The sequence below is a fragment of the Bacidia gigantensis genome, assembly GCF_019456465.1.
Source record: "Bacidia gigantensis strain McMullin 20006 chromosome Unknown contig_132, whole genome shotgun sequence".
Taxonomy (NCBI): domain Eukaryota; kingdom Fungi; phylum Ascomycota; class Lecanoromycetes; order Lecanorales; family Ramalinaceae; genus Bacidia; species Bacidia gigantensis.
This window is the reverse complement of record NW_025408592.1, coordinates 849,555-872,815: the sequence shown is the minus strand read 5'-3', so window position 1 is coordinate 872,815 and position 23,261 is coordinate 849,555. Positions and strand designations below refer to the sequence as shown.

Genomic DNA, 23,261 nt, shown 5'->3' with positions numbered 1-23,261 from the left:
CTAAATAATTAGCTTAAAAGGGTTAAAAAAAGAAAAAATTAACTTTTATATATTTAATTTTTTTATAATATAAATTTAGCTTAGTTTTTTACTTTTTTTTAATAATAGCAATAAATTAAGTGTTTTTAAAAAAAAAATTAATTTAACTAACTTTATTATAATATTATAGCTTATATAAAATTAATTTTACTTAAAACCTATTAATAATAAATATTATAAAAATAACTTAAGTAGCTAAAGTTTTCTTAGAATTTTTTAATTTAAATATTGATTTTATAACTTTTAATTATAACTTAAAAAATAATCTTTAAATAAAATATAGTAATATTAAAGTTTTAAATATTAGTTATAACTTATAAATAGCTATTAAAATATAGGTATATAAGTTATATATATAAGTTAATTAAATAAAATAATATTTAAAATATAGACTTTATATTAAAAAATTATATAATATATAAAATAAAAATATTTATCCTATTAAACTTAGTAGAATAATATATTAAAAACTTATTAAAGTTAGTATTAGTAGTTAGTAGGAAAATTTATAATAATTTCCTATTTTTAGCTATTATAGTATTAAATACTTTAGTAATAGAAATTATAATATAATTTAATATTATATATATTTATATTATATATTATATATATTATATAAAACTATTTCTAATATATAAAAGTATAATTTTTACTTAGATAAAACTTATTAAAATTTTAATAAAATTTATTTGCTTTTTTTAATATATAAAAGCCTAATTCTAATTTAAATAAAATTTATTAAGATTTTAGTAAGATTTATTTATTTTTTAATTAATTTTTTATACTATTAATACTTAATTTTTTAGGTAAATTTATAAGCTTTTAATTAATTTTTACTTAATATTTAATATAATTATACTATTCTAAGACTTAGCTTAGTTATTTTAACTAATAGGTATTATTTAATAAATATTTATTAAAAGCTTATATTAATAAATATAATCTATATTATTATTAATAATATTATATATTATTATATATATATATAAAATATACTTACTTAAGGCTATTTATACTTATAATATCTTTTAAGCTATTATTATTTTTTATAACTTTACCTCCTTTTTTATTTTTTATTTTCTATTTTAGGTTATTATTCCCTTTTTTAACTATACTTTTATTTATACTTACTACCCTCTATTTTAAATTATTTTTTTTAATAATATTTTCATTTATATTTACTATTTTCCGCTTAAAATCTTTTATATTCTTTTTAAATAATATTTTCTTTAATTTGTCTAGCTTTAAATAAAAGCAATCTTAAATATTTAAATAAAATTATTAATAAAGGTTTCTTTTTTTATTTAAAAAAGCTTAAGAAAATATATAAATTAATATAATTTATAAAATAGTTATTAAGTTAGTTATTATAAACTTATAAATAAGAATATAATATATATAGTAAGTATAAAAATATATAAAGAAATTTTAAATACTATATATATTTTCTAAAAAGGATAAAAAAGGTTAAATAGATAAAAATCTTTAATAAAAGTAGAATAGAATATATAATTTATTATTTTTAATAAAAATTAAAAAAGCTAAGCTAAGTATTTACTTTTAATAAATACTAACTTCTTAATATAGAAAAAAATTATTTAAGTTTACTTTTCAATATTTATTAAATTTACTAATAAATTAATAAAACTTTTTTATAATTATAGAAGTTTCTATACTTATTAAGTTAGCTAACAACTAAAAAAAAGGGAGAACTAGCGGAATTTATATTTATATATATTATTTTAATTTAAATAATATTTAATTTAATATAATATAAAAAGTATAATAATTTACTAAAATTATTTAGCTTATATCTTATAAATAATAATACTAAAAAATAACTTATTAATATAATATCTTTTATTAAGCTTTTTATATCTTATATAGTTATATATAAAACTATAATTAAGCTAAAAAATAAAAATATATAATAAATTATATATTTCTCTTATAATACTTAAATAAATAAAGCTTATAATAATTTTAACTTTCTAAAATATTAAATAAAAAAATAGCTAGGGAATAGGAAGATTTTTATTTTTTAATAAATAGTATTATTTTTAAGGGTACTTATATACCTAAGCGCAGCTTAAAATAAAGCTAATAGCGATTAAAGCTTTTTTTATTACTTTTATAAATTTTATATAATATAGCTATAACTTAGTATTTCTACCTAGTAAGTCCTTAGAAAATAAATAATTATTATAATTAAAAACTAATAAAATATAAATATATTACTACTTTGCTTACTTTATAATTAAGGCTAGTTTACTTATTTTAAATTGCAAATTTAGTATAAATAATAACTTTATTATATTTAAATTATATATAGTTTAAAAAAAGTTATATAAAAAGGTTTATTATTAATTAGAATTTATAAAATATATAAATAAAAAATTCCCTTAGCTAGAAGAAGAAAAAGTTAAAGTATTAGTAATAAAATATTATTTATTAGCTTTTATCTAGTAAAATAAAAGTATAAATAAAAATATTATAGCTATTATAAAAAATTATAAAATTATTTAATATAAAAGAAACTTTATTAATAATAAGTAGAAAATAGACTTAACTCTATAATATAATAATATTAAAACTATTTTTTATATTTAATTTATTTAAAAGATATAGAAATAGATAGTATAAATACTATATAATTAGAAAAAATAAATTATATTTATATTAAGTTTTTAGTATTTAAAGTATAACCTCCTAAAGCTTATATAATATATTTACTTTAATAGTAATTACCTAAGTAAATAAGCAATTTTATAATATACTATAAATACTTAAAATAAATTTATTACTTAATTAAACGATTTTATAGAACTAAAAGAACTTTTAATATACTTTTATTAGGCTTATATTTTAATAATCTTAATCTTTAGTTAAAGAATAAATATATAAAAAAAGAAAATATTTTTATTTTAAATAATAGCTAAAGTAGTATTATAGATATAGTTGCTAGATTATAAAAACTTTAAAGCTTAGGTTTATATTATTATAAAAGTAGCTTATTTTTTAAATTTAGCTAATTATTATAACTTAAAACTATTAAATAAACATTAAACTAATTATTAATACTTTATTTACTATATAAATATCTATTTTATACTATATTTTGCAATTAAATAGGTAGATATTAAGTTATTATAATAAACTATTACTAAGACTTATATATTTTTTTAAATAAAAAATTTAAAAGCTAATAATTATAGCCTAAAGTTAATATACTTAGTATAAATAATTAATAGTAGTTTAGTAAAGAAAAACTTTTAAAAAGCTATTTTATTAAATATACTTATTAATTTCTAAAAAATAGAAAAATTAATATTTAAGGTAAATCACTTAGTAAAGTTTTTTAATAATTTTATATTAACTATAAAGAAAAACTAGCTAAATTTAATAAAGTTTCTACTAGATTTATTAGAAAAAATTATACTTATAATACTATATATATTATAGTTAAAGCTAGTATTTAAAAATATATTAGGTTAACTATAAAAAAGGTTTTACTTTATTAAAAATATATTTAAAGATATTTAAATAATAGCTATTAATTTTTATAAAAAGGACTTTACTTAAAAGAATAAAAAGCAATTTATAGCTTATATTATAATTAATTTTATTTAAAAAGGCTATTAATAGCTAAGCGATAATATTAATAAATATAATAAATATATAATAGTTAAAATAAGTTTTAAAAACAAATTAAAATTTAATAATAACCTTAAAGAAATTAATTTTTAACTAACTTTAAATATTAATATTAATATTAAAATAAACGATTTTTTATTAAAATTTTATAAAATAAAGACTTTTAAAAACTATTAAATATTACTTATATTATAGTAAAAGGCTTTATTTTTAAGTGTAAAACTTTATTAATAATATATACTACTGCTAAAAGAATATATATTATTGTTAAAAAAGTAGAAAAAAATAGTTTAAAGCTTTAAGCCTTTAGAAAGATAGTAAAGTAATTTATAGTTATTTAAAGTAATAGGATAATACTATTTTACTTAAAAGTAAACTATATAGTAGTTTCTTTTATTCTTTTAGCTTCTTTATCCGCTTTTTTTTTTAATATATATATACTTATTTCTTATTTTATATAAAGGGTTTTAATTAGCTAGTTTCTATTATTTATTATAATTGTAATATTAGTAGTTATCTTACTATTAAGCTCCTTTTTAATATATAGGTATTTAAGTATAAATAAGTCTTTAGTAGTTTTATTTAATTTTAAAATATTATTATTAGTTATAGTTGCTAATAAAATTTATATATTTTCTATTAATTTTAAAAGTCTTTTTTTATTATTAATTAATATATAATAATAGAATAGTAAAGTATTTAAAAATAGTAAAGAAAGCTTTAATAAAAAACTATAATAATTTAATAAATTTAAAGCAATTATTAATATTAACTTTTTATTAATAATAATATTATAATAAATAACTATTTTATTTTTAATTTTATAATTATTAAATATTATTAAATATTATAAGGATTAGTTATAATATATAAATAATAAATAATTACTTATATATTACTATACTAGTAAACTATTAATAGAAATTTTTAGTAAATTTCTATTTATACTAAAAATAAACTTTAAGTTTTTTAAGAAAAAAGATAGTATTAGCCCTTGCTAGCTAAAAAGTAAAAGTTAAGCTATTGCTATCCCTACTTCTTAAGATAATATTACTTAAGCCAATTGCCTATTTATTAAAATAAAAGAAGATAATAAAAAGTAAAAGAAAATCTATAAAATAAAAAAAACTAAGACTAGTAAAGAAAATAGTAATAAGTATTTAGCTTTTATTATTGCTATACTTTTTATAATAAAAAACGTTATTTAATATTTATATCTAGTATTCTATTTAACTGCTATAACTATATTAAATATAATATAATATATTTTAAGCTAAATTATATAAATAAGCTTTTTAGCCTAATTATTATTATCTATTTACTATTTTATAAAATAAAATATTTTTATATACTAAATATAATATTACTAATAATTATTAAAAAAAATAAAAATAGCTATTTTATAACTTTAAATATTAGAAACTTAAATTTAAAACTAATCTTAAAAAGTAGAAGTATAAGCTTAAAGCTTTAAAATAATTAATAATTATAGAAATAATTAGGAAAAAGATTAGGGAGTATTATATAAAACAATTCTTAATAAAATATTTTAATATTTTTAAGCTTTCTATTATAGCTTTAATTTTGTTTTTTCCTTATAAATAATTTATAATTTTATAAAAGAAAAAATAACTTTATATAAAAGATAAAATATTATTAAATAATACTAAAAGAGATAAAAGTAGGCTTATAGCTTTAAAAGCTAGGAAGCTAGGTTTAAAATAATAGTTTTATACTTAATAAACTTAATAATAGCTAGAGGATATTATAATCTCCTTTTTGTTTATAGCTTTAAATATACTATATAATTTTTATATTATAAAGTATAGATTATAATATAGATTAGTAACTTAATAGCTTTATTTATATTAGTAATTTAATTTAAATTATAGGCTTAGCTGCTATTAACTTTAGTATTAATAATTATTTATTATAAAATTAAAATTCTAAAAAGTTTTTCTTATAAAGGCTTTACTTTAAATATAAAATTTTCTTAATTAATTTATAGAAGCTAGTAGTTTTTCTAGACTATATAATTGTTTTTTAGCTTTTTAAAAATTATATTTATTACTAATTATTTCTATTTTTATTTTTTATTAATTTTAGTTTATAAATTCTACTTATTTATCTTTTTATTATTAAGCTTTTAAAGCTTATAGAAAATATTCTAAAGATCTTTACTATTTATATTATATAAAGTTTACCCTTAATAATATTCTTTAATATCTATTATAGTTATAGGCTAAAAAGCTTCCTAGCTAATCTAATCTTTAATTTTATTAAATATAGTTAAATAGCTATTAATTAGTATTCCTTTTATTTTAATTAATATTTAAGCTTTTTTATTATATTAATAAAAAAACTAATTTTAAAAATATTTATAAAAAATATATTTAACTTTTGTTTTTATTATTAATAAATAAAATTTAAGTATTAAGCCTAGATTATAAAAAGAATAATATTTCTTAGGCTAAGCTATATTTTTACTTTTATATATTTTATTTCTTTAAAGCTTATATAAAAAAGAATATTTATATTTATTATTATCAAAAATTTTAATAAAGTTTAAGTTTTTTTAATTTTTTAATTTTATATTTTTAGCTAATTAAATACTATTGCTATTTTTTAAAAGGGTTTACAACTATATTAAAATATTTAAATCGCTTTTTTAATTTTTAATTTTAAGTTATTTTATAGCTTAACGCTTACTATTTAATGTAAGTTAGCTTAAAATAATTGCTTATTTATATTAATATTTATAAAATTGTTTATAATTTAAAAAAAGTTTTTTCTAGTATTAATACTATTTTTTTATATTGCTTTATTTATATATTAGTAAAATTTTTTAAAATTTTTTAATATATTATAATTAATAATATATTATAATATTTAGATTATTAGCTTTTAGCTTATATTTTTCTATAGCAATAAAGATTTAAATATTAAATAACTTAGTTAAATTATTATAATTATTAAATTTTTTAAACTTAAATAAAATTCTTATTTTATTAAAATCTACTATAAGTATAAAATATAATTAGATTTAGTCCTTTATTATAAATAAATAATAAAATTTTAGAAGCTATTTTAAATATATTAATAAAATAAATTATTTAACTTTTAAGATAATTTAAAAATAGAATATAATTTTAAGATATTAAATTAACTTAAAAATAGGATTTATATTAATAAAAAAATATTATAAGTTTTTAAAGCTATTTTTTTTTTAGGTAAATATTATATAAATTGCGATTTTTAAATAGTTATTTAGTATTTAAATAATTAAATTTAAAAAATTAAAACCTACTATTTTTTTATTAATACTTTTATTATAAGTTAAAAAGTAATAATTATAGCTAAATATAGTACTTAAAGTAAATAAGTTTATAGAATATTTAATTTAAAGTATTTTAAACAAAAATCTGCCTAATTTTTAATATAATAAATTTTATTAATTATAAATAAATAAAGTTAACTATAGAAAAACTAAAACTTAATTATATTTTTATAGAATTTTTTATAAAAATCAACTTTAGTTTAATAAATATTAATTTAAGTTAATTTATATTTTAGTTATAATATTAATAAATATAGTTTTTATTTAAAAATTAAGTAGATTTTATATAACTATTATAATATTAATTAAGTTTATAATTATTAAAAATCCAAATAAAATCTATATAAAATTTATATAAAATTATAATTAAACTTTATTAAAATTTTATATAAATTTTTATTTACTATTTAAACTTTTATTAAAATTTTAAGTAAATAATATTATTATATTAATTAAAATTTTAAGTAATTTTTTATTAAATATTAAGTAAAAATTAGAAGTTATTAAAGTTTTAATATATAAAAAATAATTATAAACTATATATAAAATACTTAATAGTAATTATATATTATAATATTTATATATAATTATTATTATTATATATTATAGTTTAAGTATTTAGAATTTTATTTATAATTATTATTACTTAATATTATATAATTTTTAATAATATAATAATTAATATTATATAAAAATAATTAAAATAAAATAAAAAAATAGTTTAAAAAATCAAGCTTTTACTAATACCTATTTTTATAATTAATATTATTAACTTTTTTTAATATATTATTTATTAAATTATATTAATTTAAATAAGTTTTTTTTATATAAAAAGCTATATTAGATTTAATTATATTTTATATTATAAATAGCTATAAATTCGTAAAAGCTAGAAGTTTATAAATAATTCCTACTTATATACTTTTTATAATTTATACTTTTATTTTAATTAACCTTTTTATTAATTAAAATATTATAAAAAAAAGCTTAATATTTGCTTTTAAGTATTTTATATTATTTTATTATTAGGAGCTATTTATATTATTATTTAAAAAACTAAAATAAGTATTTATTTTTATAATTATATTTAATATATTATTATTAATATTTAAGCTTTTATTCCTTTTTATATAAAAATAAAATAATATATTTAATATTTTTCCTCTATATATAAATACTATTTAGTTAAAGTTTATAAAGGAGGAAAAGAAGCTTTAAAGCTATATATATTATTAATATTATTTATAAATATAAAGGAAGATATAAAAGTTTAAATAAGTTAAAAAAAAAGGCTAAAATTAGTTAGTTATATATATTAAAATAAAATATAAAAATATATTATTAAAAATTTAATATTCTAAAAATTTAATATAAACTATATGTCTAAGCACTTATTTTATAGTTTTTTAAGCTTTTTTTAATTTTATTATTATATACTAAAAAAGTTGTTTAATATAAAGCTAAAAATTTAAAAATACTAACTTTCCGGAGTAGGCGTATTATTATAAAAAGCCGCGAAGCGAACTAAGCTTTTTATAGCCTGGTCCCCGCGCTAGCTTGCCTAGCCTGGGGACTAGCACGCCTTAGGAGGCAAGCCGCCATCGCGCCCTGCCTGTTCAGGCCAAAATGTGAAACAATATCGTGTTGGCTACGTGTTTTGCTGCCTGTGCGTTGGTCAGCGATGGCCGATCATATACTCGTGGGCTGTGTAATGGGTGGTTGACCAGAGCCAAAGGCTCCCAAGAGTCCCAAGATGATAGCACACTCTCAGCTTGCACCACTCCCAAATGAATTGCCCTTCCGAATAGTTTCGAAAACCATCGGGCAAGGAGCATACGCATGGTCGGTTGGGCCTCCCAATCCGCACAATTGATTGTTTCCTCTCTACTGACCATACTTGCAGCGTCAAGAAAGCCGCACCGCTTGACTCCCCTGGACCTGTCTTTGCTGTCAAATTCATCCACAAAGACTATGCCACTCGTCATGGTCGTCTCAATAAGAAGCAGCTGGACCTTGAGACCAGCCTGCACGAGTATCTTGGTGCACATGCAAACCTCGTACAATTCTTCAGTAGCGGGGAGGATTACACCTGGCGATGGATAGCGATGGAGCTTGCGGAAGGCGGCGATCTCTTCGACAAAATCGAGTCAGACGTTGGTGTGGGTGAAGACATTGCACATCTCTACTTCACGCAATTAATCAGTGCTGTGGCATACATGCACTCGAAAGGCGTTGGTCATAGAGACATAAAGCCGGAAAACATCCTATTGTCCACCGGAGGCAGCCTCAAAATTGCCGACTTTGGATTGGCGGTGCTTTTTGAGTATAAGGGCCAGAAAAAGCTATGTTCCTCAAGTTGCGGAAGTCCTCCGTATACAGCCCCAGAAGTGGTCACTTGTGATCATAGGGTCAAAAAACGATTGGACCAAGGTTATTTTGGACCTCTTGTCGATATCTGGTCTTGCGCTGTTGTGCTCTTCGTGCTGCTTGTTGGAAACACTCCATGGGATGAACCGCTGGAGCGAAGCTATGAATTTAGCGAGTACCTCAAGGCAAGTGGGCGACCGGATGACGAGCTTTGGGATAAGTTGTCAGACGAGATTGTGCAACTGTTGAGAGCTATGATGCGGATCGAACCGACCGAAAGAATGACATTGGAGGATATACAAAGGCACCCTTGGTTTCGAAGACAGAACCCGTACCTTGACAGCAACGGAAGACTTGAACATCCGGTGCAACTTGCCACGCAGATGTTTGAGAGTATGAGGATTGACTTCTCCAAAGATCCTGTCCTTTCTCAAAGAAGCCAGCGATCCGGGGATGCAATGGACATCGATGAAATACAGAGCAGCCGCCAAAATGACTCTACTGACTCACGCACACCTAATAACGAGATTATGTTTGACTGGGAGACCCGAGGACACTTAAGCAATGGTGACTTACCTGCGGCCGCCAATAGTGCTGCAATTAGTCAACTCAGCTGGGATGAGCAGCTGGCAGAGGAGCCGCTTTGCTCTCAATTTTCGAGTACTCCGCGCGTCCCTCTCACCAGGACACAATTCGCAAGGCAATTTCATGATATAATTCCCTCACAATCTCTCACTCGCTTCTTTTCCTTTTGGTCCACAGAGCAGCTTCGTAACGCTCTTCAGGATGCCCTGCAAAAAATCTTCCTTCTCAAGTCGGATGGCTCGTCTCAGGTCGGCAGTGATGAAGTGGCTTCAATTAGGATTAGAGCGATGGATGGTAGAAACTGTCCGATTAGTGGAGATATTTTCATCGAAAGACTGTTTGGTGTAGAGGGCCAGGCGCATGAGGTCAACTTCGTCAAAATTAAGGGCGATCCGGTGGAATGGAGAAGACTGTTCAAGAAAGTCGTTGTGCTTTGCAAAGATGCTGTCTTTAAACCTGACCAGAGCATTGCATTGCTATCCCAAAGTAGTGTGCTGTGACGGAAGAGAAACATTCAACGGTCTCAATGTCTTAACCGAAGTCTTGCCAAAGCCCCCTAGGTATGTTCTCTGAAGTGTTCGTTCTTGTCTCGTATGAGGCAAAGCGTTTAAAAAAGTTTCCCATTTAGCATCTGAGGCGGCATGAGTCACAAGAGGGTCGACGAGGGGCTTTGAATACCTTCTTTGGTATTGAGAGCCTATGGTTGAGTATCAGACTTGTTACCTCCTCCATAGAATACTGAGCAGGAGATTTTAGCATCTTCAGAGTCCTGTTCAAGCCTGTGTTCGACTATCGAATCAATCCAACCTTTCAACGAAAATGAAGACTCCCTGCGGCCTACCTTTTCTTGCCTAAGCTGGGGATATGGAAAAGCATCATTCCCCCATTCAATCCTGTGAGGGTTCTATCAGCTTCAATACTCATCTTTCCTTGTTTTACATCATAAGAGATCTTTATAGTACACAGGTTCGCGATTCAAATTTCGAGGTGGCGGGCTAAGAACCATCATCACGGCTTCGTGACGGCAATTTAAAAAAGAATTACGTGCACACCATACCCCTCAACACTTTTCACCTTTCCTTTCATCCTAGTCTGGACGCGTTCTTCAACTCTCATTCACCCTCACTTGGCTGCAGTCATTTCAAATTCTGCTATTAGGATGACAAAGCAGCAATTCGCTGATTGAACCTCTTATGGAACGCGGTTGCCTTTAATTGGCAATAATAAGTGCCGTTCAGAATGTCTCTTATGTCTGAGAAGCTGGGAAGGCTCCTCAGAAGGCAAGATGGCGCCGAGAAAACTCCGCCAAAAGCGCTCTATTCAGACCTTGAGAGCGCATATGAGAGTATAACAAGCAAGTCAAGCAGCACATTCTCCAAATCCCAAATAAGTCTACCTTTGGATCAGTCCGCTACACGTACAAACAGCCCACCTGTACCATTCTTTGTGGCCAATGCATACACGAAATTCCAATCCAGCGATGAAAATTTGTCTCAATGGCAGACGGTAGCTAGTACTTCCGTAGCAGGAGACAACACGTCGCATGTTCAAGGAGGAAGGAAGCTGGCGCTGGACATCAGGAGCGATACTGTTGACGACATACTTGAAAGATACACCGAAAGCGTGCCAGAGGGATTGAGTTACCATTTTGACAAGCCATGCCGGACAGCTACGCCCTGTACGAGGGATTCTCGAGTTCAATCGCGCTTCGAATGTGAAGAAATGGGCAATTTGGAAAGATTTGATTTGGCGCTCGCGCAGAATGTGGAACAGAGCATCAATACAGGCGCTCAGTCTCCGTCACGTATTGTAGGCAGGAAACGGACTAAGACATCGTCCAGCCTTGATCAATTTGCGTGGAGCCCATGTCCCAGTGAGGCCGATGCGAATGAGCTACACCAAGCTGATGATGATCTACATGATCACGTGGTTATCGATCTCAACACCAGTGATGTGCTCTCGTCTCATGCTGGGGCATCTTCCTCATCTCCTGAGTCTTACGGCAATACCAGAGAACTTCTCCAGCTTTCGTCGTCACGTCCATCGGGCAAGACCTCTTCATATCGTGTTACGCCTCATGAGCTCTTACGCGTCCGCAATTCAAGACTTGCTGGGGATCTTCATGTTTCTTGGCCGTGCCAACAACGAGCACCTTCTTTGCAGAGAGCGGCTCGTATTTCTGGGGTGGTATCTGATGGCTCCAGCTCTCGCCCAATGTCGGGATCAGAAGTTTTGGGCTCTTTAAGTGATATTGTCCGTTCAGTCCTTCGCAGCAGAAGCTTGAGCGCCACCAGCTCCAGTGTCGGCAAACACGGTTGTGCCGCCGAGAAGCCTAAGATCAATCGCGAGACTACAATGACTCTACTTGGGCAATACGTGGGCGACGTTGCAGATTTGACACCCAGTACTAGCGAAGTCGTATCCGACTACCGTAATCTCCAACTGTCCAACCGATCTAGTCAGAATCTAGGCTCGCATGTCCAAGTGAAGACACGGTCCGGCAGTTTTGAACGACACGCTGGCAAGTTCCTCGGAATCAAGCCAGCGATGCAATCGCCCTTAACTAGGAAGAACAGTAGGCTAGCACAAGCGGCGGCGGCAGCAGGTGTCAAAGAAAGTGGGCGTCTGGGTAGGGCTTTGGCATCGCCCTCTGAGCAAGACTGGGTCACAGAGACAGACGTGACGACAAGTGGAGAGACTCGAAAAAGTCCTTACTTTGAGACTATTACTGGCAGTAGCCTTGCGGACAACTCAGAAATGGCAGGATTTTTAACATCGGAAAGACATTCGAGCCACAAGATGCAGCACAGCACCGAAGGAGCGTCCGGATACCCGAACCACGCACGATACAACCTGTCGTGGTCTGTAATGAGAAATGTGCGGAACGGTTCATTGATGTTGGGCGCAGATCATGTTACTAAGGAGGGAAAGCTTCTCCCAGATTCTCTGACGATGGCACAGGTAAACTTCCTTTACCACGATCAAGTAGCTCGCTCTCTCGAGATTCTACTAAACGCATCTGGCGGTCCAGAACTGACTTTAAAACCTCCATAGGCCAACAAGACTACCGCCCTAGGAGGAAATCTACACTATCATCACCCGACACCATTACCCGATTGTCACCCCCATCCTTTAAGATCATCCCCTCGCATGACACGCTCAAGAATTCTGTTACCAGAGAAAGGCGATGATGTCACCTTAACAACCCACCAGAAGCGGCTGAAGATAGGATTAAGGTCGGAATTGTCAGCCAAATCTAGTCACGGAGGCGGCGAGACGGTGGATGAGGACTCTTCTGAAGTACGAGGAACTGGATCATCTATGGTAAAGCTGGATGAACCACAAGCCCTGGAGATGACTCATCGTCACGCCTCGTCGACTTGGCCAAGTGCAGTCTCCGAAGCCCGCTACGATGAGCCCATTTCATCCGTACGCATTAGCAGCTTCGCCAAAATGACTGTGTTAGGTGAGAGGGACAATTTGACGGGAACAGCTGATGGGAGTGGCGCTAGGGAAGTTCAGGGGAGCAGTCTTGCTGGCGATAGCTCTCCTAGAGAGTCCTTTCCGGCTACTCCACCGAACTTTTCAACTCCTTCTCGAAGGCAGCTTTCTCCAGGTGCTAGGAAGGGAACACCTATCGCAGGGCCGAAAAGCGCGGTGACAGCCTTTCATCGGCTGCTGGAACTTGAGAACGCATCATCTATTGAGAAGCCTAGAAAAGAGCGCCTTAATCGTGATTCGTTTGCATGGTTCCAGAAGTCGCAGTGCCATCCTTCACCGCATGACACTACGCCTTTGAGTCCGCCGAAGATCCTTCGCCACCAACTACGGTTACAAGATTTCACTAGAGTACGCCCATCTCGATCAGGCTTTGAGAAACGTGTCTCTGTGTTGCAAAGCGATGTTGCATCGAATGGCGACCTTGCTTCCGTCAACTGGTCCAAATGCTTGCCCCCTATCGGACCCGAGCGTGATCGGTCGGGAGCCAAGCACTCTGCAGGGCTTCGAAGGATTTATATCTTACATCCGGAAAAAGCAACCCCTTCCGGGCAAATGATCGAGCCAACACTTAGCGAATCGCTCGAGACTTACCAGAAACATTTGTCTCAATATGTTGGGTACGCTTGCCTTCTACTTCCTATACTTGGCCCGGTGTTCGGCCATGGAGGGTTAGATGTACTCATTAATTGGCATTCGAAGGGCCAAGTGACACAGTTTCGCAGGCAAGAGAAGGGGCTTATTCTTGCCTATAGCTATGGTATGCTCGTCATAGCGGTAATCGCGCTTACGCTGGCCATGGTTCTTTTTACATAACGGCGAAGAAGTGGGCATGGACTTGTAGCTCGAAGTCAGGTTATCGTGTCTCTAGATGGCTCCTGCCCTGTAAGAAATTGTGGAAATGTAGTGTGCGGAAGCCCAACCATAGTGGTTCGTCAAAAGTTGTGCATGAATGAGGTAGCTGTGATTTTCAAAGCAACAAAGCTTGCCGTCTGCTTCAACAAGTAGCAAGCACAAGACATACGATTGCTACATTTTGCATGGACCAAACTCACAAGTCCAATACAAGGGTAGATTAAAGGCGTCGTTCACATTGCACAATTTCCCATTTTTGACTATGCTTGGCAGGTAATGTGAGTTGACCACCCCAAAAATGAGCCAAGTGTCATCGATGCCACTTACATAGGCGAGAACAATTGATTACTGCATTGCGGCCGTCGTTCCTCATTTCATATAAATTCAGACCTTCGCCCGAGGGGCCCTTACCTACAAGGTAGGTTACGATCATGGAACCTTCCTCGAAAAGCTTGGCGCCAATCTTATTCTGCTCACCGCACTCCCGTCGCACCTCCTATTACGGACCGTGAACAGCTAGTGTTGAATTTTGTTAGAGGCAAAGGCTGACTGCAGCCGTAACCTACGTTACGCCATGGCTTTCTGTATTACTTTCGGAACCCACGGTAAGACTAGATGCCAGGTGGACGTTCCCATGCGCTGACGAAACGCTTGTAGATTTCACGAACCAGCTGAAAGAGTATGAAGGTGTGACAGCGCAATGCCATAACTGTACGCGACCCGTCGCCATGATACCTGCTGTGATGTAAGAGAGGGTAACTGAGGGTTTGATATCTAGGTGGCAATTGGAGTGCTCATGTCATGACAAGATGGAGCTGGTTTACAGTCTGTTTTCTGGTAGGCTGTTTGCCCGAGATGTCGTTGGAAACATGGTGAAACTGACCATCGGATGTCGCAACAGCCTGTCATACCTCTTTCGACACACAAATATAAAGAAGTGGCATGCCCGATTTGTCACTTTATGCAAGATATCAGTATGCGACCAGATGTACAATCGCAAGCCCACAGCGGATCTGGAGGAGGCCCAATGCAAGGTGGACTGCCGCCTGGTCAGGGAGCGCCCCCGCCCCGGGGAAATGGTGGCATGCACTACAAATAATGGCAGCACAAAAGCATAGAGGGACTGGCGTTGTACACATAGCTGCGATACATATCAGCGCTGGAGTTGGGGAAATGCTGGTGGGAGAAAGAGGCGAGTCTAAAGAGTATTTGGTACATGTTGAACGGCATCTTCTGGTGTCATCCGCAATTGCTATACATTGAATCTTTTGGCTACAGTGGTTGAAAATGCTGCTTGTGTCTTTCAGCAGGATATGATACATTCGGCCAATTTGCGTCGCCTTTCATATAAGAGCTGACCTGGTGACCGGTCAGGAGTACCTACAAGCGACCGCTGTAGGGCTCTAAGGGTACGCAGACTACATACTGATGTCGCATATATCTAATACTGACCGGTCACTAGGTCAACTCTTCTACAGCTAGATCCCTTCATGAGACCGACTTTTCCAGTGAAGCCTTGATTTGAAGGGCAATGCTTGGGCTGCATGAAGTAGCGGAGCTGACCGAAGCAAGCAATCTTTACGCCGATGAATTGTCAAGTCCGTCTAGTACTACTGTTGTCTTTCACTTTACCATACCATACCTTAGCCACCGGTCGTGCCCTGCCCCTCGTGCGCTAAGGTAGCAATGCCAAGCCCGCCCATTCACCTTACGCGAATAAATGTTGATAACACTGATAAGAATCTCCAAACGAGCTGCTCCTTGCCCTTTCCTTCAGTGACCAAAACGTCAACATGCTTTTCTCATGCATGGGCCACGACACTAGAAGCCTAGAACAAAGCCCGACTGGGCGGGACCAGATCTGGGCTCTCTCGGAGTCGTCAATGTAGGGTTCGATCATGCAAGCCAACCTGCGTACTCCCTTATCTGCCGTGGAGAAAATCCCGAGCTCGTGCTCTGGTGCGGCGATGAGTACGCGAGCGTGGGGTCGATTGCGATATCGCCTGGAGTTTCGCTCAAAGGTGTAGACCCTATACAGTCCGAGTCCTCGTTGCTTTCCAATCGTGAAGAATCTCTCAGTGCTGTTGCTATTTCTTTCTGACTGGAATCTGCCTTCCCTTTCAAGAAGAGTCTGAGGCCGAAGCTTGCTTCAGCAAGAGAGAAAAATTTGTTGTACTTATTTGTCTGTCTTCGTTTACTCTCGTGCGACTTCATCAGCTCGGGGTTGATCCAAAATGGCAAACCCTCCGCCCCTGTCTCAAGCCGTGGGCTATGGCGTTGTGCTTGGCCTTGGATTCCTCTTTGCCTTTGGTATGATATTGACGACCTATGTCCTGAAAAGGTGTGGCACGGCCCGGCTGCTCATTTCTCAAACCATTCATTGCGATATAGGTACAATTATGAAGTACAAACCTCGGAAATGTTCTCTACTGCTGGACGTACTGTCAAGTCAGGGCTCGTAGCCAGCGCGGTCGTCTCCAGCTGGACGTAAGCACTCTCTTCTCATCGAATTGCCATATCTTCAATAACGGCTATCATGCTTACTTTCGGCTTTCCACCGTAAATGAGCGTGGCAGCTGACGGTCCTAAAACAATCCAGATGGGCGGCTACTCTCCTTCAGTCTTCCGGTGTGGCATACAGATATGGCGTATCTGGACCTTTTTGGTATGCTTCGGGAGCAACAGTCCAAATATTGCTGTTCGCAACCCTTGCGATTGAGATGAAAAGACGAGCACCGAATGCTCACACTTTCCTGGAAGTCGTAAGCGGACTTCTGAGAATTTTTTTCTTTAATGGTCATGCTGATTTCAGAACTGTCTAGATTCGTGCCAGGTATGGCGTCTACGGCCATTTGGTATTCACTGTCTTTGGATTAATGACCAACATTCTCGTCACCGCTATGCTGCTAACAGGCGGCTCAGCCGTTGTGACTTCGCTGACTGGGATGCCCACGGCCGCTGCTTGCTTCTTATTACCTGTCGGTGTCGTTATGTATACGATCGCTGGTGGCATAAAAGCTACATTTCTGACGGATTACGTGCATACACTCATGATCTTGATCATCATCTTCATATTTGCTTTCACGGCGTACGCGAACAACGCAGATCTCGGCAGCCCTGGAAAAGTCTATGATATATTGGTGCAAGTAGCGAAAGACCACCCAGTCGCAGGCAACGCACAGGGCAGCTACTTGACCATGAGGTCCAAAGAGGGCGCTATCTTCTTCGTCATCAACATTGTAGGAAATTTTGGCACCGTCTTCCTTGACAATGGCTACTGGAATAAGGCAATCTCGGCCAGTCCTGTCCATGCCCTGCCAGGCTACGTCATGGGAGGACTTAGCTGGTTTGCCATTCCCTGGCTTGCTGCAACCACTATGGGTTTATCCTGTCTAGCTCTCGAGACCAGCCCTGTCTTTCCTACCTACCCATCAAGGATGGCTGACGCAGACGTCTCCGCCGGGCTCGTCCTACCAAACGCAGCAGTCGCACTACTGGGAAAGGGCGGTGCTGCGGCGACGCTTTTGCTGATATTCATGGCTGTCACTTCCGCCAGCTCTGCTGAATACATTGCTGTGAGCTCTATCTTCACGTACGATATTTATCAAGCGTATTACAATCCCAAGGCAAGCGGCAAGATGTTGATAAACATGGCCCACTCATTTGTTGTGATCTATGCTGTCCTGCTCGCTGGGTTCTCGACTGGACTTTATTGTAAGTACACTGGCTACACTTCTCAATTAAAGGGGCTAATGACTCTAGACATCGGTATATCTCTTGGTTACTTGTATTTGCTGATGGGCGTGATCATCTCCTCAGCGGTCCTACCAGCCACCCTTAGCCTCATGTGGAAACAACAGAATCTGGCTGCTGCCGCACTCTCACCGATCCTCGGTCTGATCTGTTCACTCATTGCCTGGTTAGTGACAGCCAAAAGGGAGTCGGGTGACCTCAGTGTCAAAAGCACCGGCGCTAAGTATGTCTTCCGTGCTTCTCGTAATCATAGGGGTCCAATACTGATGTTTGGTGCGTAGTAATCCCATGCTTGCGGGTAACGTTGTCGCCCTTCTTTCTCCAATGGTGTTCGTTCCAATTCTCACCTATACCTTCGGCCCCCAGAACTACGACTACAAATCAATGGCTGCCATTCGCTTGGGTAACGACGAGGACATCGCATCCGCTGCTCACACTGATCTTGAGCTGATACCGGGTGGAGGGAACGCTTCAACCGAGCAGGCTGAGGCTGAAAGGCGACATCTCGACCGTTCAGCAGTCATCGCAAAGTCGCTTACCGCTTTTATGACCGTCTCTTTGCTCGTATTATGGCCGATGCCAATGTATGGATCTAGCTACGTCTTTAGTAAAAAGTTCTTCACTGGGTGGGTCGTTGTAGGCATCCTTTGGCTCTTCTGCTCGTTGTTCATGGTCGGATTGTTTCCCCTATGGGAAGGCAGGCACAGCATGGCGAATACATTCAAAGGTATTGCAAAGGATCTAAGTGGCAAAGGAGGCGGAGCGAAACTAAGAGGGCGAGTGCTGGAGGGTCGGGAGGGGAGCGCAAGTGGTTCTGATGCAGGTGTTGAAAAACAGGCCGAGACAATGGGAGAAAAGGTAGGATGAACACGATCTTCAAAGAAGACCGATGGTAACACTGACGAACTGTAACGGCTATGAGGACGCTGTGTGCTTGATTCGTGACTGAAGATACCTCTATGTACCCACACTGAACAAATAAGCTTTTCATTGGTAATATTCATGCAACCTGCGGATGCTGAACGACCTCGATATCATCTGAGCTGTACGCCGAATATGTTCTCCAAGTAAATGACCAATTGCGCTCTCCAGCAAAATGGAGCCAGGTATCAGTATACACAAGTGTCACAATCATTGTGTTTTGAAAAGCAGAATGGCACAGTGACCAAGGTAGAAGTAAATGAAGTGTCTCGTCTCTGCCATAGATCGCCTCTGCATTAGTATGATGTCAAGCTCAAATACTGCATTCGTTGAGGCCCGACTTTGCGGAGAAGGCAGGAATAGCACTCACCGTGGGTAACGAAGCTCCCAAAGTTCCTCCCCACAATGCAATGCCAAGTTGCGCCAAAACGAGAGTCGAACTCTTTCTTGATAGCCTGAGCAATATCCTTCTCAATGCTGTACTTTTCCATGGCGTCCCGCGAGACCGTCAAAGCCTGGGTCTGCATCTCTTCGGTCTAGTAAGTCCAGTGCGTCAGTATTGCGATAGCACGAGTATCTTGGAGAACATAGAACGAGGCGTCTCCACGCTCTTCTAGGGTAGTAGGGAGCCACACACCATGTCCACCGACTTCACCTGCGCTACAATTACGTTAATATGTTGTGTTCGTAATTTAACGGGGGGGAGTCAATATTACCTTCGAGATCCTTCTTTTCAGTCGCCATAATAGTCAGTCGATGCAAGAAAGAGGCTCTCTCAAAGGTTGGCCGCAGACAATGGTGCAGATATCAAAGGCGTGCTCAAATCGTATTAATGTGGCAGTCTGGTCACAAACCGTTCGCGTAAAACTGCCTTGCCAAGCTTGCCTCGACACTTAAACTAGACAGAAAACATGGGCTATGTGTTTACTCTCTCTCTCTTCGTCACACCAGAGAGTTTCTTCCTCCGTCAGTCCTCCAGTGACATGGGTGACAAATTGCTTTCCCAACAATCTTCTCGTATTTTCATCAAAAACCTCCCCTCATCTTTATCGCTCGACAAATTTCAACAACATTTCTCGCAAGAAGCTCCACTCACGGATGCTAGGCTGATCGCTGATAGAAGGATTGGCTATGTCGGATACAAAACCAAGGAAGATGCCGCAAAGGCTGTTGAACACTTCAACCGATCCTTCATTGGCATGGCGAGATTGACGGTCGAGCTTGCCAGACCTGTCGAGTCATATGAGGGAAGGCCAGCCAAAAGATGTAAAGTGGAACCCTCTGAAAATCGAAGGTGGAAATCAGGGAGGAAAGTGGACTACGAGTCCAATGATTTGGAGTCAGATATTACAAAGAGGTCTGTAGGGCAAGAATCACTGGCTATCAATACCAAATGGGGGGAATTCTTAGAGGTTATGCAACCACCCTCGAAATCAAAGCTATGGCGAAATCAGGAGTCGAGTGAGAAAGCTGAAGGAGATCCCTCTATGCGGAAAACCGCATTCTTTGAGGCGCCATGTGAGGAAGAGTACGAGGCTTTGCCACATACAAAGGTGGAAAATCGAGAGGGGGACCGCACCACAATCAAGAAACTACCCTGTCTAATCCAATTACCACACCACGACCTTGATGTGTCTCGCGATAACAGTCATTCATTAGAGAAAGCTGAAGAGGACGTAGTGGACCTTCTACCTGCCTCTTCCGATGCCGATTGGCTGCGGTCAAGAACAAGCAGACTACTTGGGCTTGTAGATGACGATGATGCAATGCCCGAGATTTTGAGTGAAGATGTTGAATATTTGGACAAAGGGAAAGTACGTCAATCAACAAGAACTAAACCCCATCTAAAGAGTGAAACAACTTCGGTAGAGATTGGAGAGTCCCAAATCCAAAGGGAGATCCATCCGCCAGAGCAGGTCGCATCTCTCATACCCGAGAGCCTGGCCGAGGGCAGACTTTTTGTACGGAATCTTACCTACTCGGTCACTCAGGATGAGCTCCAGACACATTTTGAAAGGCTTGGCTATGGATCCCCCAGAGAGGTATGTGATCCCACTTTTGTTTTGAGGCGCCCTGCCCCTGTGATGAACACCCTGATAGGGACAACTTATGCTCTGCATGTGATGTCAACAGGACGAAGTTCGTAGTAGATGCTTCCATGTTCTGAGCGGGCTATTATACGCCTACATTGGTTTGGTTTGTAACAAGCTTGGCTGAAAGCTAACGTGAAATGCTAGGTTCATATACCAAAAGATTTAGACTCTGGTAACAATAAGGGTTTTGCGTATGTACAATTCTCAAGCCCGGAAGCAGCGTTTCGTGCGCTACAGGTTCTTGACCAGCAGCCATTCCAGGGCCGGTTACTCCACTTACTGCCAAGCGAGGCAAAGAGGCAAAGCGGGCTGGACGAATTCGAAATCTCAAAGCTACCGCTCAAGAAGCAGCATCAGATTAAGCGCAGAAGAGAAGCCGCTTCCTCCACATTCAATTGGAACTTCCTGTTCATGAACCCTGACGCGGTCATCTCTTCCGTCTCCGACAGACTTCAAACCCCGAAGTCTGAGGTGCTAGATCCGACCTCATCCAACGCTGCGGTGAAACAAGCACTCGCAGAGACGCATGTCATACAGGAAACCAAATTATACTTTACATCACAGGGTATCAATCTGGACGCTTTCAAGAACACCCAACGAGGCAACAACGCAATTCTAGTGAAAAATTTTGCTTACGGCACAAAACCCGAGGAACTCACCAAGCTTTTCGAGACTTACGGGACTGTGACAAAAATGCTGATGCCCCCTTCTGGAACAATTGCCATTGTTGAATTTGATCACCCTGTTCACGCAAATGAAGCTTTCAGCAACCTTGCTTACCGGAGATTTAAGGATTCTCTCCTTTTTTTGGAGAAAGCCCCAAAGGATCTGTTCCGTGCCGTTGCACAATCTTCCTCAACGATAGATGATGTCAAAAAGGCAACAACATCCGCAAATGACCTCTTACAGTCGAACACACAGGAAGCTCTGGAGTCTTCAACTCTATTTGTCAAAAATCTCAGCTTCACAACTACTAACGAACGTCTACATGAGGCCTTCGCCCCCCTCGAGGGCTTCAGATCTGCCAAAGTCAAGACCAGAACAGACCCTAAAAAACCTGGGCAGTCTCTCAGTATGGGCTTTGGTTTCCTAGAGTTTAGCTCTGTTCAAGAAGCGGAAGCAGCGATGGCTGCAATGAACGGCTATAAGCTCGATCATCACGAATTGTTTCTCCGGGGTTCACATCGAGGAGTGGACGCTGGTCAAGAACGTCGAAAATTGGACCAGGCCAAAAGATTGGCCAATCGCAAGACCAAAATCATCATCAAAAACCTGCCTTTTGAAGCTTCAAAAGACGATGTCCGCTCGCTATTTGGAGCATATGGTCAACTTCGGTCAGTCCGCATGCCAAAAAGACATGACAACTCGACTCGAGGCTTTGCATTTGCAGATTACATAACGGCCACAGAGGCCGAAGGTGCCATGGAAGCTCTCCAGAACACCCATATACTAGGCAGAAGACTTGTACTCGAGTTTGTGGCGGAAGACTCTAGTGATCCTGAAGCTGAGCTCCAAAGGATGCAGCAGAAAGTCAGCAGAAAGAGCAATCAAGTTGCGGTGCAGAAACTCATTGCGGGATCGGCCCGAAGAAGCAAGAAGATGGTTTTGGAAGGGGTTGAAGGAGTCTCTGATCCCTTGGTCAGTGCGTAGGAACTACTGGTCGCAGCTCCTTGCACACAATCAGGCTACCTTTTCTTGTCCACCTTGTTGTGAATATGGTGGCATTCTTCGAATGGTAAGCAATCTCAGGGAAATGACTCAGTGAGCACACCTGATCCACCTTCCCCTTCTCTGTTACTCCCAGGCTGGCCAATCAGTCTCGTCTCCTAAAATCAAGGCGATTCCTCGTTGCTCCTTGTCTGTACTTCGCCCCACAAGCCTTTCATTCTTTGCCGTTCCTTGGGCAACAGGTTTAGATCAATGACTTGTCCTTCGCGAATCCTTGCTGCTGCTTGTTTTGGTCTATGGAAGTAAGACAAATCTTACCGAAATAGCCGTGACCCCTTTCTCGCGACATTGGTGGACAAGCTTTGTGTCTTATTTCTCATTGTTTTGTTACTAGCGAATGATGAGGTACTCTCTTGAAGTATGATTACAGGATAGACATATTCTGATTATCTATTTGGAGGGTTCTCCTCCCTTCCTTGTATCAGCATTTC

At 35.4% G+C, this 23,261-nt stretch overlaps 4 protein-coding genes across 4 annotated transcripts; all 4 read left to right on the top strand.

The window, feature by feature from the left end:
* Positions 1 to 8,783: 8,783 nt before the first annotated feature.
* KY384_001539 (uncharacterized protein) lies at positions 8,784 to 10,482 on the top strand (the record flags this gene model as incomplete). Its single annotated transcript, XM_044810069.1, has 2 exons — positions 8,784 to 8,872; positions 8,934 to 10,482. The coding sequence occupies 2 exons, from the start codon at positions 8,784 to 8,786 to the stop codon at positions 10,480 to 10,482; spliced, it is 1,638 nt and encodes a 545-aa protein (XP_044673081.1).
* Positions 10,483 to 11,221: 739 nt separating this feature from the next.
* On the top strand, positions 11,222 to 13,036 carry KY384_001538 (uncharacterized protein; the record flags this gene model as incomplete). The annotated part of the gene is made up of 1 exon (XM_044810068.1): positions 11,222 to 13,036. One exon carries the CDS (start codon positions 11,222 to 11,224, stop codon positions 13,034 to 13,036), a length of 1,815 nt encoding a protein of 604 aa, XP_044673080.1.
* Positions 13,037 to 13,132: 96 nt separating this feature from the next.
* Positions 13,133 to 14,296, top strand: KY384_001537 (uncharacterized protein; the record flags this gene model as incomplete). The annotated part of the gene is made up of 1 exon (XM_044810067.1): positions 13,133 to 14,296. The coding sequence occupies one exon, from the start codon at positions 13,133 to 13,135 to the stop codon at positions 14,294 to 14,296; it is 1,164 nt and encodes a 387-aa protein (XP_044673079.1).
* Positions 14,297 to 16,569: 2,273 nt separating this feature from the next.
* Positions 16,570 to 22,752, top strand: KY384_001536 (uncharacterized protein; the record flags this gene model as incomplete). The annotated part of the gene is made up of 9 exons (XM_044810066.1): positions 16,570 to 16,676; positions 16,727 to 16,822; positions 16,935 to 17,097; positions 17,158 to 18,049; positions 18,098 to 18,311; positions 18,370 to 18,946; positions 19,912 to 21,051; positions 21,143 to 21,205; positions 21,247 to 22,752. The coding sequence occupies 9 exons, from the start codon at positions 16,570 to 16,572 to the stop codon at positions 22,750 to 22,752; spliced, it is 4,758 nt and encodes a 1,585-aa protein (XP_044673078.1).
* Positions 22,753 to 23,261: the final 509 nt, after the last annotated feature.